This window comes from Microcaecilia unicolor, chromosome 7 (assembly GCF_901765095.1).
Source record: "Microcaecilia unicolor chromosome 7, aMicUni1.1, whole genome shotgun sequence".
Taxonomy (NCBI): domain Eukaryota; kingdom Metazoa; phylum Chordata; class Amphibia; order Gymnophiona; family Siphonopidae; genus Microcaecilia; species Microcaecilia unicolor.
This window is the reverse complement of record NC_044037.1, coordinates 243895317-243917549: the sequence shown is the minus strand read 5'-3', so window position 1 is coordinate 243917549 and position 22233 is coordinate 243895317. Positions and strand designations below refer to the sequence as shown.

At 47.2% G+C, this 22233-nt stretch overlaps 1 protein-coding gene across 1 annotated transcript in view; it reads right to left on the bottom strand.

The window, feature by feature from the left end:
• BAZ2B (bromodomain adjacent to zinc finger domain 2B) overlaps positions 1-22233 on the bottom strand; it is a 914692-nt gene that overhangs the window by 155492 nt on the left and 736967 nt on the right. Inside the window, exons 33-35 of the mRNA XM_030210692.1 lie at positions 20667-20827; positions 844-1154; positions 315-450 (exon numbers count right to left, since the gene is read on the bottom strand). Coding sequence (XP_030066552.1) covers positions 315-450; positions 844-1154; positions 20667-20827 — 608 coding nt within the window. The remainder of the gene's footprint in view (positions 1-314; positions 451-843; positions 1155-20666; positions 20828-22233) is intronic.

The following is a 22233-nucleotide window of genomic DNA, read 5'->3' as shown; positions in this document are numbered from 1 at the left end:
TGAGCTGCATGTCCTAGCCCAGTTGCTCTCGGATTACAGCTAATCTAAATTAATCTTTTTTTGAGTTTCTATTGTACCTTTTTGGTTCATCAAAGGAACCAATAGATTTTATAGATAACATGGGATATAATGTTGTTAAATAAACTACATTCTAGGGTTCATGCTATGCACTGCTACATAACATTTTATAAAGTTACTTTACACAAGAGACATTTTAAATTCAGATGACTCCAAGATGAATAAACGAGATCAAATCATTTTGTTACATATGTTAACTGTACATGGAAACGCAAATTCTTAAAATAAAAACTTACAACTTTCATAATAGACTTTTCCCATGCTATTGATTTCTGTAACTGCTGAAGGCAGAGAGCTACTTGTGCAGCACTACGAGCTTCTGATAATGCCTTCCTCCATACCCTTAGCCCTGGAGCAATGTCCTCTTCAATTCTGCATTGAAATATAGATAAATTAGTGCAGATTCGAATTTGCTGTATTTTTTCTTTGACTTGCAATAATTTTAAATGAGGAACAATCATCACATTGAAAGCCAAGCAATGACAAAAACATGTACGCAGCCAATAAGAACACATTTTAAGCAACTAAATTTGATGTAGTGCACATATTGTGGCTAGGTGCCTCAAAGCTTAGTCACAACCAAGATAACCTTGCAGAATTATCAACATATATAACAAAACTCATCTTTACAAAGCACCATGCAAAGTAACATGATCCATATGGATCACAGACATACAACAGGATACATAGATATCAGGCAATAGAAAATAGGTTCCAATTAGCAAAGAAGCACAATAATTTTTGAAGTTAATCTCAATGACCTACCCGTCACCATCACCACTAATAGATGGTGCAGGAGCAGGGACAGTAACTGTGCCCACATTATCCAGTTTGATCTGAATGGTGGTACTTAAGGGGCTCTTCAGATACCTTCGCTCTATGTTCCTCTCCAATTCAGTCAGTCTGGTTACAGCTATATCTAGAGGGTTGTCACTCTTCCGTTGTACAGCACTGGCATTGCCTTCTCCTTCTACGGTATGTTCACCATCATGTTCCATGTGCGATTTAGAAACTGATTTATGTTCATAATATACGAGGTCTTCTCTCTCTGAGGCAGGTTCGGGGCACATCCAGCCCTACATATTAATAGAAAGGTTTAAATATGTTTTTCCTTTCTTTAAATGCTTTTTTTGTGCATGCACGGATAGTTTTATTGTAATAACTTCAACTGCAGTACTCTGCTACCACCTTCAGCAGACCCTGGAAATCAAAAAGACTTTTCAGGCCTGGGCTCTTACTGAACTACTTCTTTTGCAAACAAATGAAAACAAATACTGGGCTGATATTCAGTGAGCTGTCTGGGGTTAAATTTATCAGGATACATTAATCTGGATAACTTTAAGAAGATAGTCAGACAATTTAACCTGTTAAGTCCCACTGCTGAATATAATCAGTTAAAATTATCTAAGTAAAGTAATTCAGATAATTTGTGCAGCTTAACTGATAGACATAGAGGCATATTTTCAAAGCACTTAGCCTCCCAAAGTTCCATAGAAACCTATGGAACTTAGCCTCCCAAAGTGCTTTGAAAATAAGCCTAATAGTCACTAATGTGCACTATTACCCATTAACACTGTTTAACATGTTATTAGGAATTGGGTCCAACTATATAAAATGGAACTTGTGGTAAAATAACATGTGTTAACCATATTAACCACATGAAACTGGCAGTGCATGTTAGTAACTATGTACTGTTTGGCTAAAGAAAAATTGTCAGGCCTCAAGTGCCACCTCTACTACTACTACTATTTATCATTTCTATAGCGCTACAAGGCATACGCAGCGCTGTACACTAATCCAGACAAATCATTTGACTATTGATCTCACTGTCTAACTGGACTTACTGGTTTTTTTTTTTACTAGTCAATATTCATCTGTCAGCAGTCAGTAGTTTTTTAAGATGACTGATACCATCTAAATTAGACCCGGATATTTAATGCAGGGCCATGTCCAGGCTCTAGCATCAAATTTCAGTGCCTATCCAGGCATGTCCTGGCCACTGGCACTTTGCGGGGTCCTGGATGAATATCAGCTGGGGTCCATATAACGGGATGTCAGATCCTCCACCCCATTCTGATTCCTCCCGTGCTTCTGATTGTCCTTCCCATTACGATCTCCTCAAACCCCACCCCCGGACTTCTGTGCACCCCCAGGATTTACCTGGAGATGATCTCTGGTATTCAATAGGATGGGGATGGAGTAATCTCCTGTCTGCTTCAGCCCTGTTGGTCTCAAAATGGTGGCCCTGACCCTGAGTAGTAGTCTCACAGTACTACTGCTAGGGGTCAGCCTTCCAGCTAAGTGATGGGGTTAGGGGGAGGGATCGGGGGAACCAGGAAGGGGGTGGGAAATCAGGTTAATGACCCAGACGTTATGTGGGTGCTGGCTAATATTCAAAGCCAGAATCTGTAAAGCTATGCACCAAAAGACAGGGCTGCTTTTTGTGCTGTCCTATTTAGCCACTTAGGTATAAGTGCCAGATCCACCCCAATTCCACCCTCACACTGCCCCTCTACTGCCCAGATTTATGTTGTATGATTCAAGTTGATATTTAGGAGCACTGCCCGAATAAGTATTGCTGAATATCTGCGGCTGGCTCACGCTTAAACCACACTGAATATTGACCCCTTAAGTTTTAATATTTTTCAATTTTTACAATATAGCAGACAAGCACTTCTTTTTTTTTTTCAAATCCTTTTTATTGGTTTTCTATAGTACAGAACATTGTCATGAGTTACAACTTTTCAAAATTTACTATATGCAGCTGAAATTCTTAATACACTTCTGCTTCATTGCCATTTACCTTCCCTCCCCCCCTCCTCCCTCCCCCCCTGTGTCATGGTGGTGCTAGATTCTGTTCTTGAGATTGTTCGTAGGGTTGCCATAGTTTGTCAAAGGCTCCCATTCTCCCTCTTCTTATGGCTGTTAGTTTTGCCATCTGATACATAAAGTCAACTTTCTGCAGCACCTTTTGTATTTCAGGCAGCTGTGGTTTTTTTCAGTCTCTTGCTATTGCTATTTTGGCTGCCACTAGATATTGCGTGGCCAGCTTGTGTTGGGGTCCTGTCAATACTTATTCAAATGCAGGAGGCAATTTTCCAGCATGCATGGGTAGGGACGTTGTAACACTTTAGTTATCAATGCGATCACAGTCCTCCAATATTCTGCTATCATCGGACAGTCCCACCAAATATGCATGAACGTTTCTCTGGCTCCAAATGACCGCCAGCATTCTCCTGATGTCTCTGGGTACATATACTGTAGTCTATCTGGCGTATAATACCACCAGTAATATATTTTGAAACCATTCTCAATTGCACTCTGAGCCATTGAGGGTTTAAACAAGTAACGGTATCCTCTCTTCCAGCTCTCTCTTGAAAATGTACATTGCAGTGTTCCCTCCCATCTGCTAACATAAGTTACCTGGGGGTCTGTTCGTTGTAGCAATGCTAGGTATATGCGCGATACACTTCCCTTGCCCCCTCCCTTTCCCAGTGCTAATTCCAGAGACGTTTCCCCTAATTCCAACTCTTCTCGGGCCCTGGTATGTATATAAAGCGAATGCTACATACCTGTAGAAGGTATTCTCCGAGGACAGCAGGCTGATTGTTCTCACTGATGGGTGACGTCCACGGCAGCCCCTCCAATCGGAATCTTCACTAGCAAAGTCCTTTGCTAGCCCTCGCGCGCCCGCGCGCACCGCGCATGCGCGGCCGTCTTCCCGCCCGAAACCGGCTCGAGCCGGCCAGTCCAGTATGTAGCAAGACAAACTCTTAAGGGAAGACACAACTCCAAAGGGGAGGCGGGCGGGTTTGTGAGAACAATCAGCCTGCTGTCCTCGGAGAATACCTTCTACAGGTATGTAGCATTCGCTTTCTCCGAGGACAAGCAGGCTGCTTGTTCTCACTGATGGGGTATCCCTAGCCCCCAGGCTCACTCAAAACAACAACCAAGGTCAATTGGGCCTCGCAACGGCGAGGACATAACTGAGATTGACCTAAAAAATTTACCAACTAACTGAGTGCAGCCTGGAACAGAACAAACAGGGCCCTCGGGGGGTGGAGTTGGATCCTAAAGCCCAAACAGGTTCTGAAGAACTGACTGCCCGAACCGACTGTCGCGTCGGGTATCCTGCTGCAGGCAGTAATGGGATGTGAATGTGTGGACAGAAGCCCACGTCGCAGCTTTGCAAATTTCTTCAATGGAGGCTGACTTCAAGTGGGCTACCGACGCAGCCATGGCTCTAACATTATGAGCCGTGACATGACCCTCAAGAGCCAGCCCCGCCTGGGCGTAAGTGAAGGAAATGCAATCTGCTAGCCAATTGGATATGGTGCGTTTCCCTACAGCCACTCCCCTCCTATTGGGGTCAAAAGAAACAAACAATTGGGCGGACTGTCTGTGGGGCTGTGTCCGCTCCAAGTAGAAGGCCAATGCTCTCTTGCAGTCCAAAGTGTGCAGCTGACGTTCAGCAGGGCAGGAATGAGGACGGGGAAAGAATGTTGGCAAGACAATTGACTGGTTCAGATGGAACTCCGACACGACCTTTGGCAGAAACTTAGGGTGAGTACGGAGGACTACTCTGTTGTGATGAAATTTGGTGTAAGGGGCCTGGGCTACCAGGGCCTGAAGCTCACTGACTCTACGAGCTGAAGTAACTGCCACCAAGAAAATGACCTTCCAGGTCAAGTACTTCAGATGGCAGGAATTCAGTGGCTCAAAAGGAGGTTTCATCAGCTGGGTGAGAACGACATTGAGATCCCATGACACTGTAGGAGGCTTGACAGGGGGCTTTGACAAAAGCAAACCTCTCATAAAGCGAACAACTAAAGGCTGTCCTGAGATCGGCTTACCTTCCACATGGTAATGGTATGCACTGATCGCACTAAGGTGAACTCTTACAGAGTTGGTCTTGAGACCAGACTCAGACAAGTGCAGAAGGTATTCAAGCAGGGTCTGTGTAGGACAAGAGCGAGGATCTAGGGCCTTGCTGTCACACCAGACGGCAAACCTCCTCCAATGAAAGAAGTAACTTCTCTTAGTGGAGTCTTTCCTGGAAGCAAGCAAGATGCGGGAGACACCCTCTGGCAGACCCAAAGAGGCAAAGTCTACGCCCTCAACATCCAGGCCGTGAGAGCCAGGGACCGGAGGTTGGGATGCAGAAGAGCCCCTTCGTCCTGCGTGATGAGGGTCGGAAAACACTCCAATCTCCACGGTTCTTCGGAGGATAACTCCAGAAGAAGAGGGAACCAGATCTGACGCGGCCAAAAAGGAGCAATCAGGATCATGGTGCCTCGGTCTTGCTTGAGTTTCAACAAAGTCTTCCCCACCAGAGGAATGGGAGGATAAGCATACAGCAGGCCCTCCCCCCAATCGAGGAGGAAGGCATCCGATGCCAGTCTGCCGGTGGCCTGAAGCCTGGAACAGAACTGAGGGACTTTGTGGTTTGCTCGAGATGCGAAGAGATCCACCAAGGGGGTGCCCCACGCTTGGAAGATCTGGCGCACCACTCGGGAGTTGAGCGACCACTCGTGAGGTTGCATAATCCTGCTCAACCTGTCGGCCAGACTGTTGTTTACGCCTGCCAGATATGTGGCTTGGAGCACCATGCCGTTCCGGCGAGCCCAGGTCCACATGCTGACGGCTTCCTGACACAGGGGGCGAGATCCGGTGCCCCCCTGCTTGTTTACATAATACATGGCAACCTGGTTGTCTGTCTGAATTTGAATAATTTGGTGGGACAGCCGATCTCTGAAAGCCTTCAGAGCGTTCCAGATCGCTCGTAACTCCAGAAGATTGATCTGTAGATCGCGTTCCTGGCGGGACCAGCTTCCTTGAGTGTGGAGCCCATCGACATGAGCTCCCCATCCCAGGAGAGACGCATCCGTGGTCAGCACTTTTTGTGGCTGAGGAATTTGGAAGGGACGTCCCAGAGTCAAATTGGTCCAAATCGTCCACCAATACAGGGATTCGAGAAAACTCGTGGACAGGTGGATCACGTCCTCTAGACCCCCAGCGGCCTGATACCACTGGGAGGCTAGGGTCCATTGAGCAGATCTCATGTGAAGGCGGGCCATGGGAGTCACATGAACTGTGGAGGCCATGTGGCCCAGCAATCTCAACATCTGCCGAGCTGTGATCTGCTGGGACGCTCGCACCCGGGAGACGAGGGACAACAAGTTGTTGGCTCTCGTCTCTGGGAGATAGGCGCGAGCCGTCCGAGAATCCAGCAGAGCTCCTATGAATTCGAGGTTCTGCACTGGAAGAAGATGGGACTTTGGGTAATTTATCACAAACCCCAGTAGCTCCAGAAGGCGAATAGTCATCTGCATGGACTGCAGAGCTCCTGCCTCGGACGTGCTCTTTACCAGCCAATCGTCGAGATATGGGAACACGTGTACTCCCAGCCTGCGAAGTGCCGCTGCTACCACAGCTAGGCACTTTGTGAACACCCTGGGCGCAGAGGCGAGCCCAAAGGGTAGCACACAGTACTGGAAGTGGCGTGTGCCCAACTGAAATCGCAGATACTGTCTGTGAGCTGGCAGTATCGGGATATGTGTGTAGGCATCCTTCAAGTCCAGAGAGCATAGCCAATCGTTTTGCTGAATCATGGGGAGAAGGGTGCCCAGGGAAAGCATCCTGAACTTTTCTTTTACGAGATATTTGTTCAGGGCCCTTAGGTCTAGGATGGGACGCATCCCCCCTGTTTTCTTTTCCACAAGGAAGTACCTGGAATAGAATCCCAGCCCTTCTTGCCCGGATGGCACGGGCTCGACCGCATTGGCGCTGAGAAGGGCGGAGAGTTCCTCTGCAAGTACCCTCTTGTGCTGGAAGCTGTAAGACTGAGCTCCCGGTGGACAATTTGGAGGTTTGGAGGCCAAATTGAGGGTGTATCCTTGCCGGACTATTTGCAGAACCCACTGATCGGAGGTTATGAGAGGCCACCTTTGGTGAAAAGCTTTCAACCTCCCTCCGACTGGCAGGTCGCCCGGCACGGACACTTGGATGTCGGCTATGCTCTGCTGGAGCCAGTCAAAAGCTCGCCCCTTGCTTTTGCTGGGGAGCCGCGGGGCCTTGCTGAGTCGCACGCTGCTGACGAGAGCGAGCGCGCTGGGGCTTAGCCTGGGCCGCAGGCTGTCGGGAAGGAGGATTGTACCTACGCTTGCCAGAAGAGTAGGGAACAGTCTTCCTTCCCCCGAAAAATCGTCTACCTGTAGAGGTAGAAGCTGAAGGCTGCCGGCGGGCGAATTTGTCGAATGCGGTGTCCCGCTGGTGGAGAGACTCTACCACCTGTTCGACTTTTTCGCCAAAAATGTTGTCCGCACGGCAAGGCGAGTCCGCAATCCGCTGCTGGATTCTATTCTCCAGGTCGGCGGCACGCAGCCATGAGAGCCTGCGCATCACCACACCTTGAGCAGCGGCCCTGGACGCAACATCAAAAGTGTCATAAACTCCTCTGGCCAGGAATTTTCTGCACGCCTTCAGCTGCCTGACCACCTCCTGAAAAGGCTTGGCTTGCTCAGGGGGAAGAGCATCAACCAAGCCCGCCAACTGCCGCACATTGTTCCGCATGTGTATGCTCGTGTAGAGCTGGTAAGACTGGATCTTGGACACGAGCATAGAGGAATGGTAGGCCTTCCTCCCAAAGGAGTCTAAGGTTCTAGCGTCCTTGCCCGGGGGCGCCGAAGCATGTTCCCTAGAACTCTTAGCCTTCTTTAGGGCCAAATCCACAACTCCAGAGTCGTGAGGCAACTGAGTGCGCATCAGCTCTGGGTCCCCATGGATCCGGTACTGGGACTCGATCTTCTTGGGAATGTGGGGATTAGTTAAGGGTTTCGTCCAGTTCGCAAGCAATGTCTTTTTTAGGACATGGTGCAAGGGAACGGTGGACGCTTCCTTAGGTGGAGAAGGATAGTCCAGGAGCTCAAACATTTCAGCTTGTCCTCCACAACCACCGGGAAGGGGATGGCCGTAGACATCTCCCGGACAAAGGAAGCAAAAGACAGACTCTCGGGAGGAGAAAGCTGTCTTTCAGGAGAGGGAGTGGGATCAGAAGGAAGACCCTCAGACTCCTCGTCAGAGAAATATCTAGGATCTTCCTCTTCCTCCCACGAGGCCTCACCCTCGGTGTCAGACACAAGTTCACGAACCTGTGTCTGCAACCTCGCCCTGCTCGACTCAGTGGAGCCACGTCCACGATGGGGGCGTCGAGAGGTAGACTCCCTCGCCCGCATCGGCGAAGCTCCCTCCGCCGACGTAGTCGGGGAGCCTTCCTGGGAGGTGGCCGCTGCCGGCACCGACGTCGGGGACCTCAACCTGGGCGATGGGCCAGCCGGCGCCACGCTCGACGGTACCGGAGGCGCAAGCACCGCCGGTACCGGAGGGGTAGGGCGCAACAGCTCTCCCAGAATCTCTGGGAGAACGGCCCGGAGGCTCTCGTTTAGAGCGGCTGCAGAGAAAGGCTGTGAGGTCGATGCAGGCGTCGACGTCAGGACCTGTTCCGGGCGAGGAGGCTGTTCCGGGCTGTCCAGAGTGGAGCGCATCGACACCTCTTGGACAGAGGGTGAGCGGTCCTCTCGGTGCCGATGCCTGCTGGGTGCCGAATCCCTCGGCGACCCAGAGCTCTCGGTGCCGACGCGAGGAGGAGACCGGTGTCGATGCTTCTTCGACTTCTTCCGAAGCATGTCACCGGAGCTCCCCGGCACCGACGAGGAGGACGTAGAATCCATCCGTCGCTTCCTCGGGGCCGAGGCCGAAGAAGGTCGGTCTCGGGGGGGGCTGTACCGCAGGAGCCCTCAGGGTGGGAGGAGACCCACCCGAAGGCTCACCGCCACCAGCAGGGGAATGGACAGCCCTCACCTGCACTCCTGACGATGCACCACCGTCCGACGACATCAGCAGACGAGGTCCCGGTACCACCGGCGTCGATGCAGCTATCCGATGTCTCGGCGCCGATGCAGAGGCCCGATGCCTCGATGCACTCGATGCAAGGGCGGCCGAGGAAGATGGTCTGGACGCTGACGACGTCGATGCACTCGAAGATCCCGGTGCCGATGCCGACGAAGAGCCCGAGAACAAAACGTTCCACTGGGCTAGTCTCGCTACCTGAGTCCGCCTTTGAAGCAGGGAACACAGACTACAGTTCTGAGGGCGGTGCTCGGCCCCCAGACACTGAAGACACGACGAGTGTCGATCAGTGAGCGAGATAACCCGGGCGCACTGGGTGCACTTCTTGAAGCCGCTGGAAGGCTTCGATGTCATGGGCGGAAAAATCACGCCGGCGAAATCAAAGTCCAAAATGACGGAAAAAGAGCACCAAAAACTTTAGAGGGAGAAAATCTCGACCGAGGCCGAAAAGAGGCCTACCCCGACGACGAAAGAAAACTTATCGGGGCCAAAAGCTGGAAATACGGGGAGGATTGAAACGGAACCCGGTGGAGGGGTTCCGGAGCACTTCCCGAGTAGAAGAAAAGCTTTTCCGAAGAAAAAACACGTTCAACAATATGGACGCGCGAGGTCGACCCTCCGGGGCTCGACACGGCGAAAAATACGACCGTACCGAGTGCGGACAAAAGAAGACTGGCCGGCTCGAGCCGGTTTCGGGCGGGAAGACGGCCGCGCATGCGCGGTGCGCGCGGGCGCGCGAGGGCTAGCAAAGGACTTTGCTAGTGAAGATTCCGATTGGAGGGGCTGCCGTGGACGTCACCCATCAGTGAGAACAAGCAGCCTGCTTGTCCTCGGAGAATTACATATACAGCAGTAAAATACTTGATCTCTGGCCTGCAGACCGTATTCCTCCTGTAATTCTGCAAAGCCTATTATCTTATCATTATCCCATAATTGGCCCAGTGTGTGCAGCCCTGCTCGTGTGTCCAGTGCCTGTAGGCTATCTCAGTAGCTCCTAGTGGGAACCCAGGGGCCCTTCGTATCCCTGTCTGATGAAAATATGTTCGTTCTGGGAACCAGTGTTTCCTGATTTGGTACCAGGTGGACAGAATATGCCCTACCCCTATGGGTGTCCTTCGCCCTATACTCCTCAGTTCCTTATTTGGTAACCACAAAATATCCCCCACTTCTCTCATCCCCAGCCAGGCCCTTTCCCAATGTAACCATTTTTTGTTGAGTGCCGGATGCCAATCTGCTAAGATTCTCAGTTGGGCCACTTGGTAGTACAAGAAAAAGTTCGGGACTCCTCCCCCCCCCCCTTCTCTTGCGGTTGAAACATTATGGCACGCCTCACCCGTGGTGGCCTTTTCCTCCAGATAAAAGCAAACATCTTTCTATTGAGGCGGGTAAAGAAACTCCAAGGGATTGGGATAGGGAGTGCCATAAAAAGATATAACAATTTCGGCATCATCATCATTTTAATGGCATTTATACGCCCCATTCATGAGATGCTTAAACCCTCCCATCTGTCAAGCACTGCTAATAATTCTGTTATTTTCATTGGAAAATTTGCCTCATATAGATCTTCCATTTTGGGTGTAATCTGTATCCCCAGGTATTTGATAGATTTCGTGGCCCATACAAACGGGAATGCTGCTTTCATCTGCGCAACCTCCTGCCCAGGCATTGTGTTGTTAAGGAGTTCAGTCTTGCTAATGTTTACCTTGAATCCTGATCGTTCTCCATATTGCTTCATTATCTCTACTGCCCGCCGCACCGATTGCTCAGGGCTTGTCAATGTCATCAGAATATCGTCTGGAAATAGCATCAGCTTATGCTCCCTCTTCCTATTTCCTTGACTCCTGTATCCGCTCTAATGTTACAGGCCAGTGGTTCAATTGTTAGGGCAAACAATAACGAGGAAACTGCACACCCCTGCCTGGTACCTCTTTGAAGTTTTATAGGTTCTGAATATGAGCCATTAATTTTTAGTACCGCCAATGGGGGCTGGTATAATAATTGCAGCCATTTCAAATAGCCTCCCCTCTATTCCAACCCTCTGTACCAGTGCAAACAGGTAAGGCCATTCCACCCGATCAAATGCTTTTTCCGCATCGATCGAGAGTACTATGGGGTCCCGCAGGGGTCTGTGCTGGGTCCGTTGCTTTTTAATGTATTTATAAATGACCTAGAGATGGGAATAACTAGTGAGGTAATTAAATTCGCTGATGACACAAAATTATTCAGGGTCGTCAAGTCGCAGGAGGAATGTGAACGATTACAGGAGGACCTTGCGAGACTGGGAGAATGGGCGTGCAAGTGGCAGATGAAGTTCAATGTTGACAAGTGCAAAGTGATGCATGTGGGTAAGAGGAACCCGAATTATAGCTACGTCTTGCAAGGTTCCGCGTTAGGAGTTACGGATCAAGAAAGGGATCTGGGTGTCGTCGTCGATGATACGCTGAAACCTTCTGCTCAGTGTGCTGCTGCGGCTAGGAAAGCGAATAGAATGTTGGGTGTTATTAGGAAGGGTATGGAGTCCAGGTGTGCGGATGTTATAATGCCGTTGTATCGCTCCATGGTGCGACCGCACCTGGAGTATTGTGTTCAGTACTGGTCTCCGTATCTCAAAAAAGATATAGTAGAATTGGAAAAGGTACAGCGAAGGGCGACGAAAATGATAGTGGGGATGGGACGACTTTCCTACGAAGAGAGGCTGAGAAGGCTAGGGCTTTTCAGCTTGGAGAAGAGACGGCTGAGGGGAGATATGATAGAAGTGTATAAAATAATGAGTGGAATGGATCGGGTGGATGTGAAGCGACTGTTCACGCTATCCAAAAATACTAGGACTAGAGGGCATGAGTTGAAGCTACAGTGTGGTAAATTTAAAACGAATCGGAGAAAATTTTTCTTCACCCAACGTGTAATTAGACTCTGGAATTCGTTGCCGGAGAACGTGGTACGGGCGGTTAGCTTGACGGAGTTTAAAAAGGGGTTAGATAGATTCCTAAAGGACAAGTCCATAGACCGCTATTAAATGGACTTGGAAAAATTCCGCATTTTTAGGTATAACTTGTCTGGAATGTTTTTACGTTTGGGGAGCGTGCCAGGTGCCCTTGACCTGGATTGGCCACTGTCGGTGACAGGATGCTGGGCTAGATGGACCTTTGGTCTTTCCCAGTATGGCACTACTTATGTACTTATGTACTCCTGTTCGTCTCTCATTTGCTGTAGCACATGTAACAAGCATCTGGTGTTGTCAAAAGCCTGATGCCCTGATATAAACCCCACCTGATCTTCGTGGATTAGCTTGGGCAATACCATTTGCAGCCTATTTGCCAATATTTTTGTGAATATTTTATAATCTATATTTAGGAGGGATATTGGTCTATAGGACCCGCATTGCTGTGGGTCCTTGCCTGGCTTGAGCAATAAGGTCACCGCTGCCAGTTGCCAGGAATAAGGCAGCTCCTGCGCCTGGTCAAAGGACCGGAAGAGCCGTAATAAAAGCGGTGCCAGAGTGGTTGCATACAGTTTGTATATTCTAGCTGGGAAGCCATCTGGCCCCGGTGCTTTAGCATGGGGGAGCGCTCTAATCGCTTCCTTGATCTCCTCCAGCTCTATGGGCATCAAGAGTTTTTCTCTTTCCCCCTGTGACAACCAGGGCATTTCTATCCCTTGCAAATATTCATCTATATTATTGGGGGTTGCCTCCACTTCAGATTTGTACAGGTTGGTGTAAAATTCATGAAAAGTGGCTTGAATGTCACCTGTTAGTGTGACAGTCTGGCCTTGTTGAGTTATAAGACTATGTATCTGATTGCGAGAAGCCTGCTTTTTCAATTTGTTCGCTAATAGTCTACTCGCTTTATCCCCCAGCTCATAATATTCCTGTTGCACTTGCTGCAGTTGACTAGCCACCTCTGCCATCTGTAATTCATTAAGTTGCATTCTATTTTTATGAAGCTCAGTCATTGCTTTTTTTCTCCCTGGGATCTGCTTTATGTTGTCGCTCCGCCTGCTCTATCTTCGCCCTTAGTTCCAGTTCTTTAGCTTCTTTTGTTTTTTTTCAGATGGGCCTTGAAGGCGATAAGCTGCCCTCTCAGTACTACCTTTAGACCCTCCCTTAAGCTCTCTGGGTGGATTTCCCATAAGCTCTCTGGGTGGATTTCTCCCACGTCATTAAACTCCAAGTATTCATTTATATAATGTTCAATCTTTCCCACATTTCCGGATCGTTTAAGATTGCCTCATCTAAATGCCAACATCTTTGCCCTCCCGCTTCTCTCCCAAACCTGAGCCTTAGAAGGACCGGGGCATGGTCTGACCACATACGTATTTCTATGTGTATCTTCTGCATGGCTTGAGCCACTACCCCATCCCCCAGCCAAAGATCTATTCTCGAATAAGAGTTGTGTGTGGCTGAGTAGAAGGTGTAATCTTTGTCCTGTACATGTGTTGCTCTCCATAAATCAATCAAGTCCCACCTCTTTATAAATCTCTTCAAAATCTCTCTATCTTTCTTAGCATATCCCGCCTGTCCCGTTGAGTTGTCTAACTGGGGGTCTATTGTCAAATTGAAATTTCCTCCAATTAATAGCTGCCCTTGAACATTCTGTTGTAGTTTTTGCTCAATATCCTCCAGGAACTCACCCTGCCATTCATTAGGTGCATATAGTGTGACAAATGTATACTGAATATTATATAGTGAGGCTACTACCAGTAAGAACCTGCCCGCTTTATCAGATACACTTTTAATAATTTTCCAGGGCAGTATATCCGAGAAGGCTATAAGTACTCCTCCCTTTTTATGATTTTGGCTGCTTGTTGAATGTATTACCACAGGATACCTCCTGTGGGCTATCAATTTCTCATGACATTTCTTTAAATGCGTTTCTTGCAACATAATTATATCACTTTTTAATTGCAACATCTCTTTGAACATTCGCTTACGCTTTACTGGCGAATTGAGACCCTTAACATTCCAAGTTACACAATTAAACATTCCTTGCATGTTCTTCCCCATTTTGTTTTCCTATTCAGCAACCACCAGACACTTAAACACTGTCCCCATCCCTTTCCCCCTTCCCTTCCCACCCAATTCCAATGAAGACATGTCCCAATAACCTCTTGAGTCATGTCTATTGCTGAGAGGGGTGACGTCTCCCTTCGTCTCTCAGCTTATTCTGTATGTCCTCCCCCAAGAAATGGTTTCTCTCACCATTTATCTGTTCCGCTGTTTAGCTCTACTCTTTCCTCCAGGACTCTGTTGCTCCTTTCACTTTCCTGCTTGTGAGTGCAATTGCTTCCCGGATATCTGCCTCCTCAGGCGGCCACGCCCCTGCGATACTCTTTGCCATTTGGGTTTGATGGATCGCACTACACCCTCTTGTTCGTAATGGCGAGGGTCTTCTGCTGTCTCCATTTGCTTCAAATATTCCTGCGCGTCCTCCAGCGATGCCACTCTCCTCTGTTTTCCCTCTCGGAAGAAGGTGAGCGAAAATGGATATTGCCATTTGTATGGTACGCCTTCCTCCCTTAGCTGCGCTGTTAATGGCCGCAATTCTCCCCGACGCTTTAGAGTAATTGCTGATATATCTTGATACAACTCGATCGGATAGCTCTCCCACGTCAAGGGGCTCGCCACTCTCGCCCTCTTCATCACAGCTTCTTTAACTTTGAAGTCTGTGAAACATGCCACTATGTCTTTAGGCTGGTTTGATTTTCGCATGCCCAATGCGCGATGTGCAAGCTCTAGTCGAACTGAGGCTTTATCATATGGCTTATCCTCTGTGGACAGTACCTGCGCTGCAATAGACTGCACCACCTCTTCACAGTTGTTAAATTCGGGAGATTCCGGCACCCCACGGATTCTAATATTGGAGCGCCTGCTCCTATTCTCCAGATCCTTGATTTTGTCCATGAGGTACCGGGCTTCTGTTTTTCTCTCACTGATTTGCTGCTCTACTGCCTTGATTGTTTCTGCTTGTTCTTCCTGGCCATTTTCAACCTCCATCACGCGATTGCCCAGCTCTGATATTTCTCCTCTTAGCTCAGAACTCAGCTGCGCAAAGTCCCTTCGCACTTCCTTGAGTTCTGTTTTTATTTCTTGAAACCTCGTGCATAATTTCGCCCATATCTCCGGCTCTACCTCCGTTCTTTCAATTGGCGATTTGCCTCGTGCTTGTTCTGGGTCTTTCTGCTCTGCTCTCGAGGCACGGGCGCCATTTTCTTCCGTCACCTGCCCTCCGTTTCTTTCTTTCTGCTGGTATGAAAAAGCTGCTGAATCCGGCGTTTTAAGCTTGGATTGTGACATCGCTCGACTCCACTTTGCTTCACCTGCCGGATTCTGCTTCTTCCACCGTTCCCCTTGGGGTAGGAGTGCTAAATAATTGCTATTTTAAAGCTGATGGACGGGAGCTCTGTTTTCACTGCTCCATTTGCTAGCGTGACGTCACTTCCTCCCAGACAAGCACTTCTTACAGCATAGAGAAACTATGTAAACAACAGAAGAGACTAATGAAAAGAAGAAACAGGCCATGTATACTAGACCATAATTTGTGGGAAATCAAGTACACTAATCCCAGAAAAAAGGAAACAAAGAAATGTAAACTGTAGGCGACAACAACATATTCTGGTGAGTTATCTAGCCTCCTCATCCATTATAGGAAAGCAAGTCAAAGTTACTGAGACTGATTGAGATGAAACAGCCTGCAATTCTAAATTTTTAACACTCAGGCATAGAGAGTTGAGGTTCAAAAAAGATATATCTAACGCCTTGGTTGGTATTTAACTAATCATTTACAAGGAAAACGTAGGAAATATAAACATCTGGCCTAAGTAACAAAAGGTACCTCTTTTTTTTCTGTGTAGCTTTGCAAAATTTTGCTGTATCCTGACTCTACAGTTCACAGAGTCCTTGGCTTAATTTCTCAAAATAACTGGCACAAAACTTAAAGATATTCAAAAAGGGAGAAATAACATAACATCTGGCCTTATACCCCAACTACACCTTGCAGTTCAAAGCGGGTAACAGTAACATGAACAGCCAGAAAAATCCTCTGGGAGGACAGTTAAGAGCAACAAAATTAAAATTATGGTTAAAAATATTTTTGTAGTACAAATTTCTGAAAGAGCAGAGTCTTAATATTCTTCCTGAACAACAAATAAGAAGAAGATACCGAAATGTCCCAGCAAACTCTTTCCAGTGACTAGGTGGCTTGACATGCCAGTATTGTTTCAAACATTTTTAGGGCCCCTTTTACCAAGCTGTGGCAAAAGGGGGCCTGCGCTGGCATCAGCTTGTGTTTTTGACGTGTGCTGAGGCCCCATTTTACTGCAGCTAGTAAAAGGGTAGTGTTTCTTTTCTGCAGGAAATGGCTGTGCGCCATTTTGGGGGGTGGGGTGCCTTTGAGGTGGCAGTAAGGGTTCCTGTGCTAACCCAGCGATAACCGAGCAGTGCGCTGCACTGCCCGATTACTGCTGGGTATAACCTGGCGCTACAATATATTTTTGTAGCGCTGGATACGATAGGTCACTGGGGGTAGGAAGTACCGTCGGCTGATGCAGTAGCCCGGCAGTACTTCCTGTTTAGCAAGCGGTAAGCCCACATTAGACTTACTGCCGCTTTGTAAAAGAGGCCCTTAGTCTTTTCCTTCCTCTTGCCAAATGAAAGGAAAACACAGGTGGACAATTTAGATTTCTGTCTCTTAAACAGACAGCAAATTAGAAATGAGAGTATAAATACTTTGGTGCCAGCCTATGTAATAGGCCAATTTTAAAAAGAACTCTAGCCTCAATGGGCAACCAATGAAGTTTAACATAAAATAAAGAAATTCTGTTGTGTTTAGTTAAGCCAAAAATCAGGCGTACTGCTTTGTTCTGTACAGTCTGTAGCTGTTTCAGTTGACCCTTAGTACAGTCCAAGGAACTAAGATTGTGAGGGTAGAAGTGCCTGTACCACGAGTTTGAATTGATCTTTCTCAAAGATGCAGCGAAGTTTCCTCATCAGAAAAAATAATTTCTTTACTAGGAAGATTTGGGCTTCCATAGAAACTGAACTGTCAACTAAAACATCCACGTTCTTTATCAGTGTGGACAGCTTGTAATCTATTTAATACAAATAGAACTGGGAATAGAATCTGGCTTATTGTCAAAACACAGACATTTGGTCTTATCAGTGTGGAGTTTTAACTTATGGCTAAGCATTCATTCTCCTAGCAAATTTATACACTTGTTCAGTCTACTACTGTTAAGTTACTTCTACTACTACTACTACTACTATTTAGCATTTCTATAGCGCTACAAGGCATACGCAGCGCTGTACAAACATAGAAGAAAGACAGTCCCTGCTCAAAGAGCTTACAATCTAATAGACAAAAAATAAATAAAGTAAGCAAATCAAATCAATTAATGTGAACGGGAAGGAAGAGAGGAGGGGGTAGGTGGAGGCGAGTGGTTACAAGTGGTTACGAGTCAAAAGCAATGTCAAAGAGGTGGGTTTTCAGTCTAGATTTAAAGGTGGCCAAGGATGGGGCAAGACGTAGGGGCTCAGGAAGTTTATTCCAGGCGTAGGGTGCAGCGAGACAGAAGGCGCGAAGTCTGGAGTTGGCAGTAGTGGAGAAGGGAACAGATAAGAAGGATTTATCCATGGAGCGGAGTGCACGGGAAGGGGTGTAGGGAAGGACGAGTGTGGAGAGATACTGGGGAGCAGCAGAGTGAGTACATTTATAGGTTAGTAGAAGAAGTTTGAACAGGATGCGAAAACGGATAGGGAGCCAGTGAAGGGTCTTGAGGAGAGGGGTAGTATGAGTAAAGCGACCCTGGCGGAAGATGAGACGGGCAGCAGAGTTTTGAACTGACTGGAGAGGGGAGAGGTGACTAAGTGGGAGGCCAGCAAGAAGCAGATTGCAGTAGTCTAAACGAGAGGTGACAAGGGTGTGGATGAGGGTTTTGGTAGAGTGCTCGGAAAGAAAGGGGCGGATTTTACGGATGTTGTAAAGAAAGAAACGACAGGTCTTGGCGGTCTGCTGGATATGAGCAGAGAAGGAGAGAGAAGAGTCAAAGATGACCCCAAGGTTTCGAGCTGAGGAGACAGGGAGAATGAGAGAGCCATCAACAGAAATAGAAAATGGGGGGAGCGGGGAGGTGGGGTTTGGGGGGGAAAATGAGAAGCTCGGTTTTGGTCATATTTAATTTCAGGTGGCGTTGAGACATCCAGGCAGCAATGTCAGACAAGCACGCTGAAACTTTGGTTTGGATGCAAGGTGAGATATCAGGGGTAGAAAGGTAGATTTGGGAGTCATCAGCATAGAGGTGGTAGGAAAAGCCATGGGATGAGATTAATGAACCAAGGGAAGAAGTGTAGATAGAAAAGAGGAGGGGACCAAGAACAGAACCCTGGGGTACGCCGACAGGCAGAGGGATAGAAGTAGAAGAGGATCCACCAGAGTGAACACTAAAGGTGCGGAGGGAGAGGTAGGAAGAGAACCAGGAAAGGACAGAGCCCTGGAATCCAAGTGAGGACAGGGTATCGAGAAGTATGCTGTGATCGACAGTGTCAAAAGCAGCGGAAAGATCAAGAAGAATGAGGATGGAATATTGACCTCTGGATTTAGCCAGTAATAGGTCATTGGAGACTTTAGTAAGCGCAGTTTCGGTTGAGTGGAGAGGGCGAAAACCAGATTGTAATGGGTCAAGAATAGCATGTGAGGAGAGAAAATCAAGGCAGCGGCGGTGAACAGCACGCTCAAGTAATTTGGAGAGAAAAGGAAGGAGGGAGATGGGTCGGTAATTAGAGGGACAAGTAGGGTCAAGTGAAGGCTTCTTAAGGAGAGGTGTGACCACAGCATGTTTAAAGGTAGCAGGGACAGTCGCAGTGGAAAGTGAGAGGTTGAGAATGTGACAGATAAAAGGAATAAGAGTAGGAGAGATGGCATTAAGAAGGTGGGTGGGAATGGGATCAGAGGAACAGGTGGTACATTTTGAGGAAGAAAGGAGAAGTGTAGTTTCCTCAATAGTAACTTCAGGAAAGGAGGAAAGGGAATGAGGGGAAGGAGAGAGAGGGGAACGGACTAGTGGAGGGAGAGCTGGTGAGGTAGAGAAAGCAAGGTTTATCTTTTGAACCTTGTTGTGAAAGAATTCAGCAAGGGTCTGAGGAGATAGTGAAGGGGGAGTTGGGGGAGGGGGCACCTTGAGGAGAGAGTTCAATGTGGTGAAGAGAAGTCGAGGATTAGAGCCAAGAGAGTTGGTCAGTTGGATATAATAATCCTGTTTGGCACGTAAAAGAGCAGATTGGAAGGAGGTCAGCATGAACTTAAAGTGTAAGAAATCAGCAAGGGCCCGAGATTTCCGCCAGAGGCGTTCGGCGGAGCGGGTACAGGAACGTATGAACATTGGCTCCCAGTGTCTGCTCGTATCAAGTTTAAACTTCTCTATCTTGTCTTCAAGTCCTGCCTTCCATCAGTGCCAGCCTCTCTCTCTCCTCTCTTCTCACTCCATATATCCCTCCTTGTTCTCTCTGTTCTGCTTCTGGCAATTTGCTTAGGATTCCCTCCCCCTCTTCTTTCCATCTTTCAATATCTCGAGAGACCAGTTTCAGCTTCCTTAGATCTTCTCTCTGAAATTCTCTCCCATTATTAATCTGTTCAGAATTCTCCTATCCTGAATTTAAGGTTTTGCTCAAGACACATCTGCTTACTGAGTCCTTTGGCTCTTCTACACAATCTTTCCCCTTCCTTGTGTATCTGTTCCCTAATTGATTTTATTTTGTAAACCGCATAGTTGCCTTATGGACAATTTGCAGTATATCAAGTACTCAAAATAAATAAATAAATGAACCCTAAAAAGATCAATCTCTGTAACTTTCCTCCTCAGGGGCTGTAAATACTGCCTGTTCAGCATCCTCAGCCCAAACCCAGTTTTTCATGTTGCAGTTCACAACATTTGCCATCAGGTTACTGGTAATTTTAATGACTACTGTTATTGTTTTACTGTTTACACATATTGTAGAATGCTTTGCATGTTGTTGGCATATGCTTTAGTAAAATGAGTTTGATATGCCATTCCAGAAATCTGTCAGTTTTTCAGAGAAACCATCATCTGAACTAATATCAATTCATGAAAAGCAGGCATTCCTATTGGCAATAAATAATTAGGAAGTACACACCTATGCAGTTTATCACACAAAATTATTTTACTGTTCACATATATTGTAGAATGCCTTAAGTGTTGTTGGCATATGCTTTAGTAAAATGAGTTTGATATGCTAATCCAGAAATCTGTCAGTTATTCAGAGAAACCACCATCTGAACTAATATCAATTCATGAAAGCAGTCATTCCTACTGGCAATGAATCACCAGGAAGTACACACCTATGCGCAGTTTATCATAGAAATTCTCAAAGCAACATACAGAAATATAACAAAACCTTAAGAACACCGCTAAAATAGCACACAGAAATAAATGAAGTGCAGGCATATACCTTATTCCCATCTTAGTGCACCCTGCTGAAGGGTTAGGAATAAAACCAAAGTATATGTTCTGATTTCATTTACTTTATTATACTCATTTTTGGTGTGACTGATGTTTGATTTATGTATGTCACTGACACATGATGCACTACTCAATCTCCATTCAGAAAAGTCTAATTTTGTGAAAACATTGTCATTTTAGCACCACATTTTGTTGGCAAATCATGTTACCTTGACTTGCAAACTAGCTGATGCAACTCTCCTTTCTAGATCCTCCACCTGTTGGAGGATAGCTAGATCAGTCTCCATTGCTTGCTCTTCTACTGACCAGTTCTCCACAACATCACGAGTAATCCGTATTCCTTCATTTTCATTTACTTCAATAATAGAAACTGCATATAGAAACAAACTGTAAATGTTCTAGAGCTTACTCTTGTTTCTTACATACAGAATTTCATTTTGCTGTCTTAAAAGTTCAGTAGATAAAAGGATACTTAGCACATACAATCTGGTGAAAATGAAAGGTTTCTTTTAGCATCAGGTTATATCTCAAAGCTCCACAATTATAGACAGAAGCATTGCTAAGACCGAGCCTGAAGATGAATTTACCTGTTTGCTGCGTTGAACATCTGAAGAGAGCTCTATATGCTCTCAATCTTATGTTGTGACACTCAAGGAGTGTCACTGGAGGCTAATGGGGATGGAACAAGGTGGTTGTGACCTCATAAATCCCTCAGAATCTGTAAGGGAAGCCTCAGCACTAAGCATGGAGGGGAGCCACAAAGAAACAGCAAACAAGCTCTTACCTGAAAGAATGCCAAAGGGTGGGAGACTGTGGGGTTGTGTGTCTGTTTTCCCTGGATAATGTGAGCGCCTTTGTTTTCCCCACAGGAGTGTGACAATGGGAAAGCCCAGCAGGGGAATACAGAGAAGCTTACCTCCAGGCACACCTGATTGATCCTTAGAAAAAATGTTAAGTGAAGAATGTGGGGGACGGGCAGGCATAACCCGAGACAATCATGCAGGGAAGCCCAGGCTGGAAAGGAGGAGCCTGTGGGCATGCTGGGTAAGGTAGTCTCCTAGCTCCAGCTGGGAGGAAGACTCCTGAGGGCAGGCTGAGAATTGTAGCGACTCCTGATACATCCAATGGGAAGAAAGGGTAGCCAGAGGGAGTTCCTGGGAAGAAGGGGCTCAGAAACTAGTGGAACAGACGAGGGCAACTAAAATGGCAGTCAGCAGGAGCAGTAGGAAGAAGAAAGACAGTTGCTTCCAAGAGAGAGAAAGCCATGAACCTGTCTTGCCTGTAAGGCTATAGACATGGGGTTGCCTGGGAACTGGAATGCCCAAAGAGGATAAGGACTCTGGGATTGCAAGAAGCTATAGAGAGCTGAGGGATCGCTTAAAAGGCACAGTAAGTGAACTGTAATTGATCTGCCTTAGCTCTGGGAAGTGGTGTGAGGGTTCCAATGCCAATGGAAATACGGGGTGGGACCATTCCCCTTCTGCCTTCAATAGCCATGGAAGTCAGAGGCCTGCGCAAAGGGCCGAAGCAGTGTGCTATGGCAGTGCAGCACTGAACCAGGTGTGGAGTAGTGAGAACCACTTGCCAGGCTCAAGAGGAAAAGACCTTATGTATAAGCCTGAAGGCTGGGAGATGTAGAGGAAGTGAATAGGATAAAGTTGCTGAAAAGGAATGGACTGCTGTGTAAAGCTGTGAGACACAGTGTTGTTTATAAGGAGACTAGAGAAGAAGCCTGGACAGAGCTTGGAGAACCCGGGGCAAGAGTACTGCTGAGTT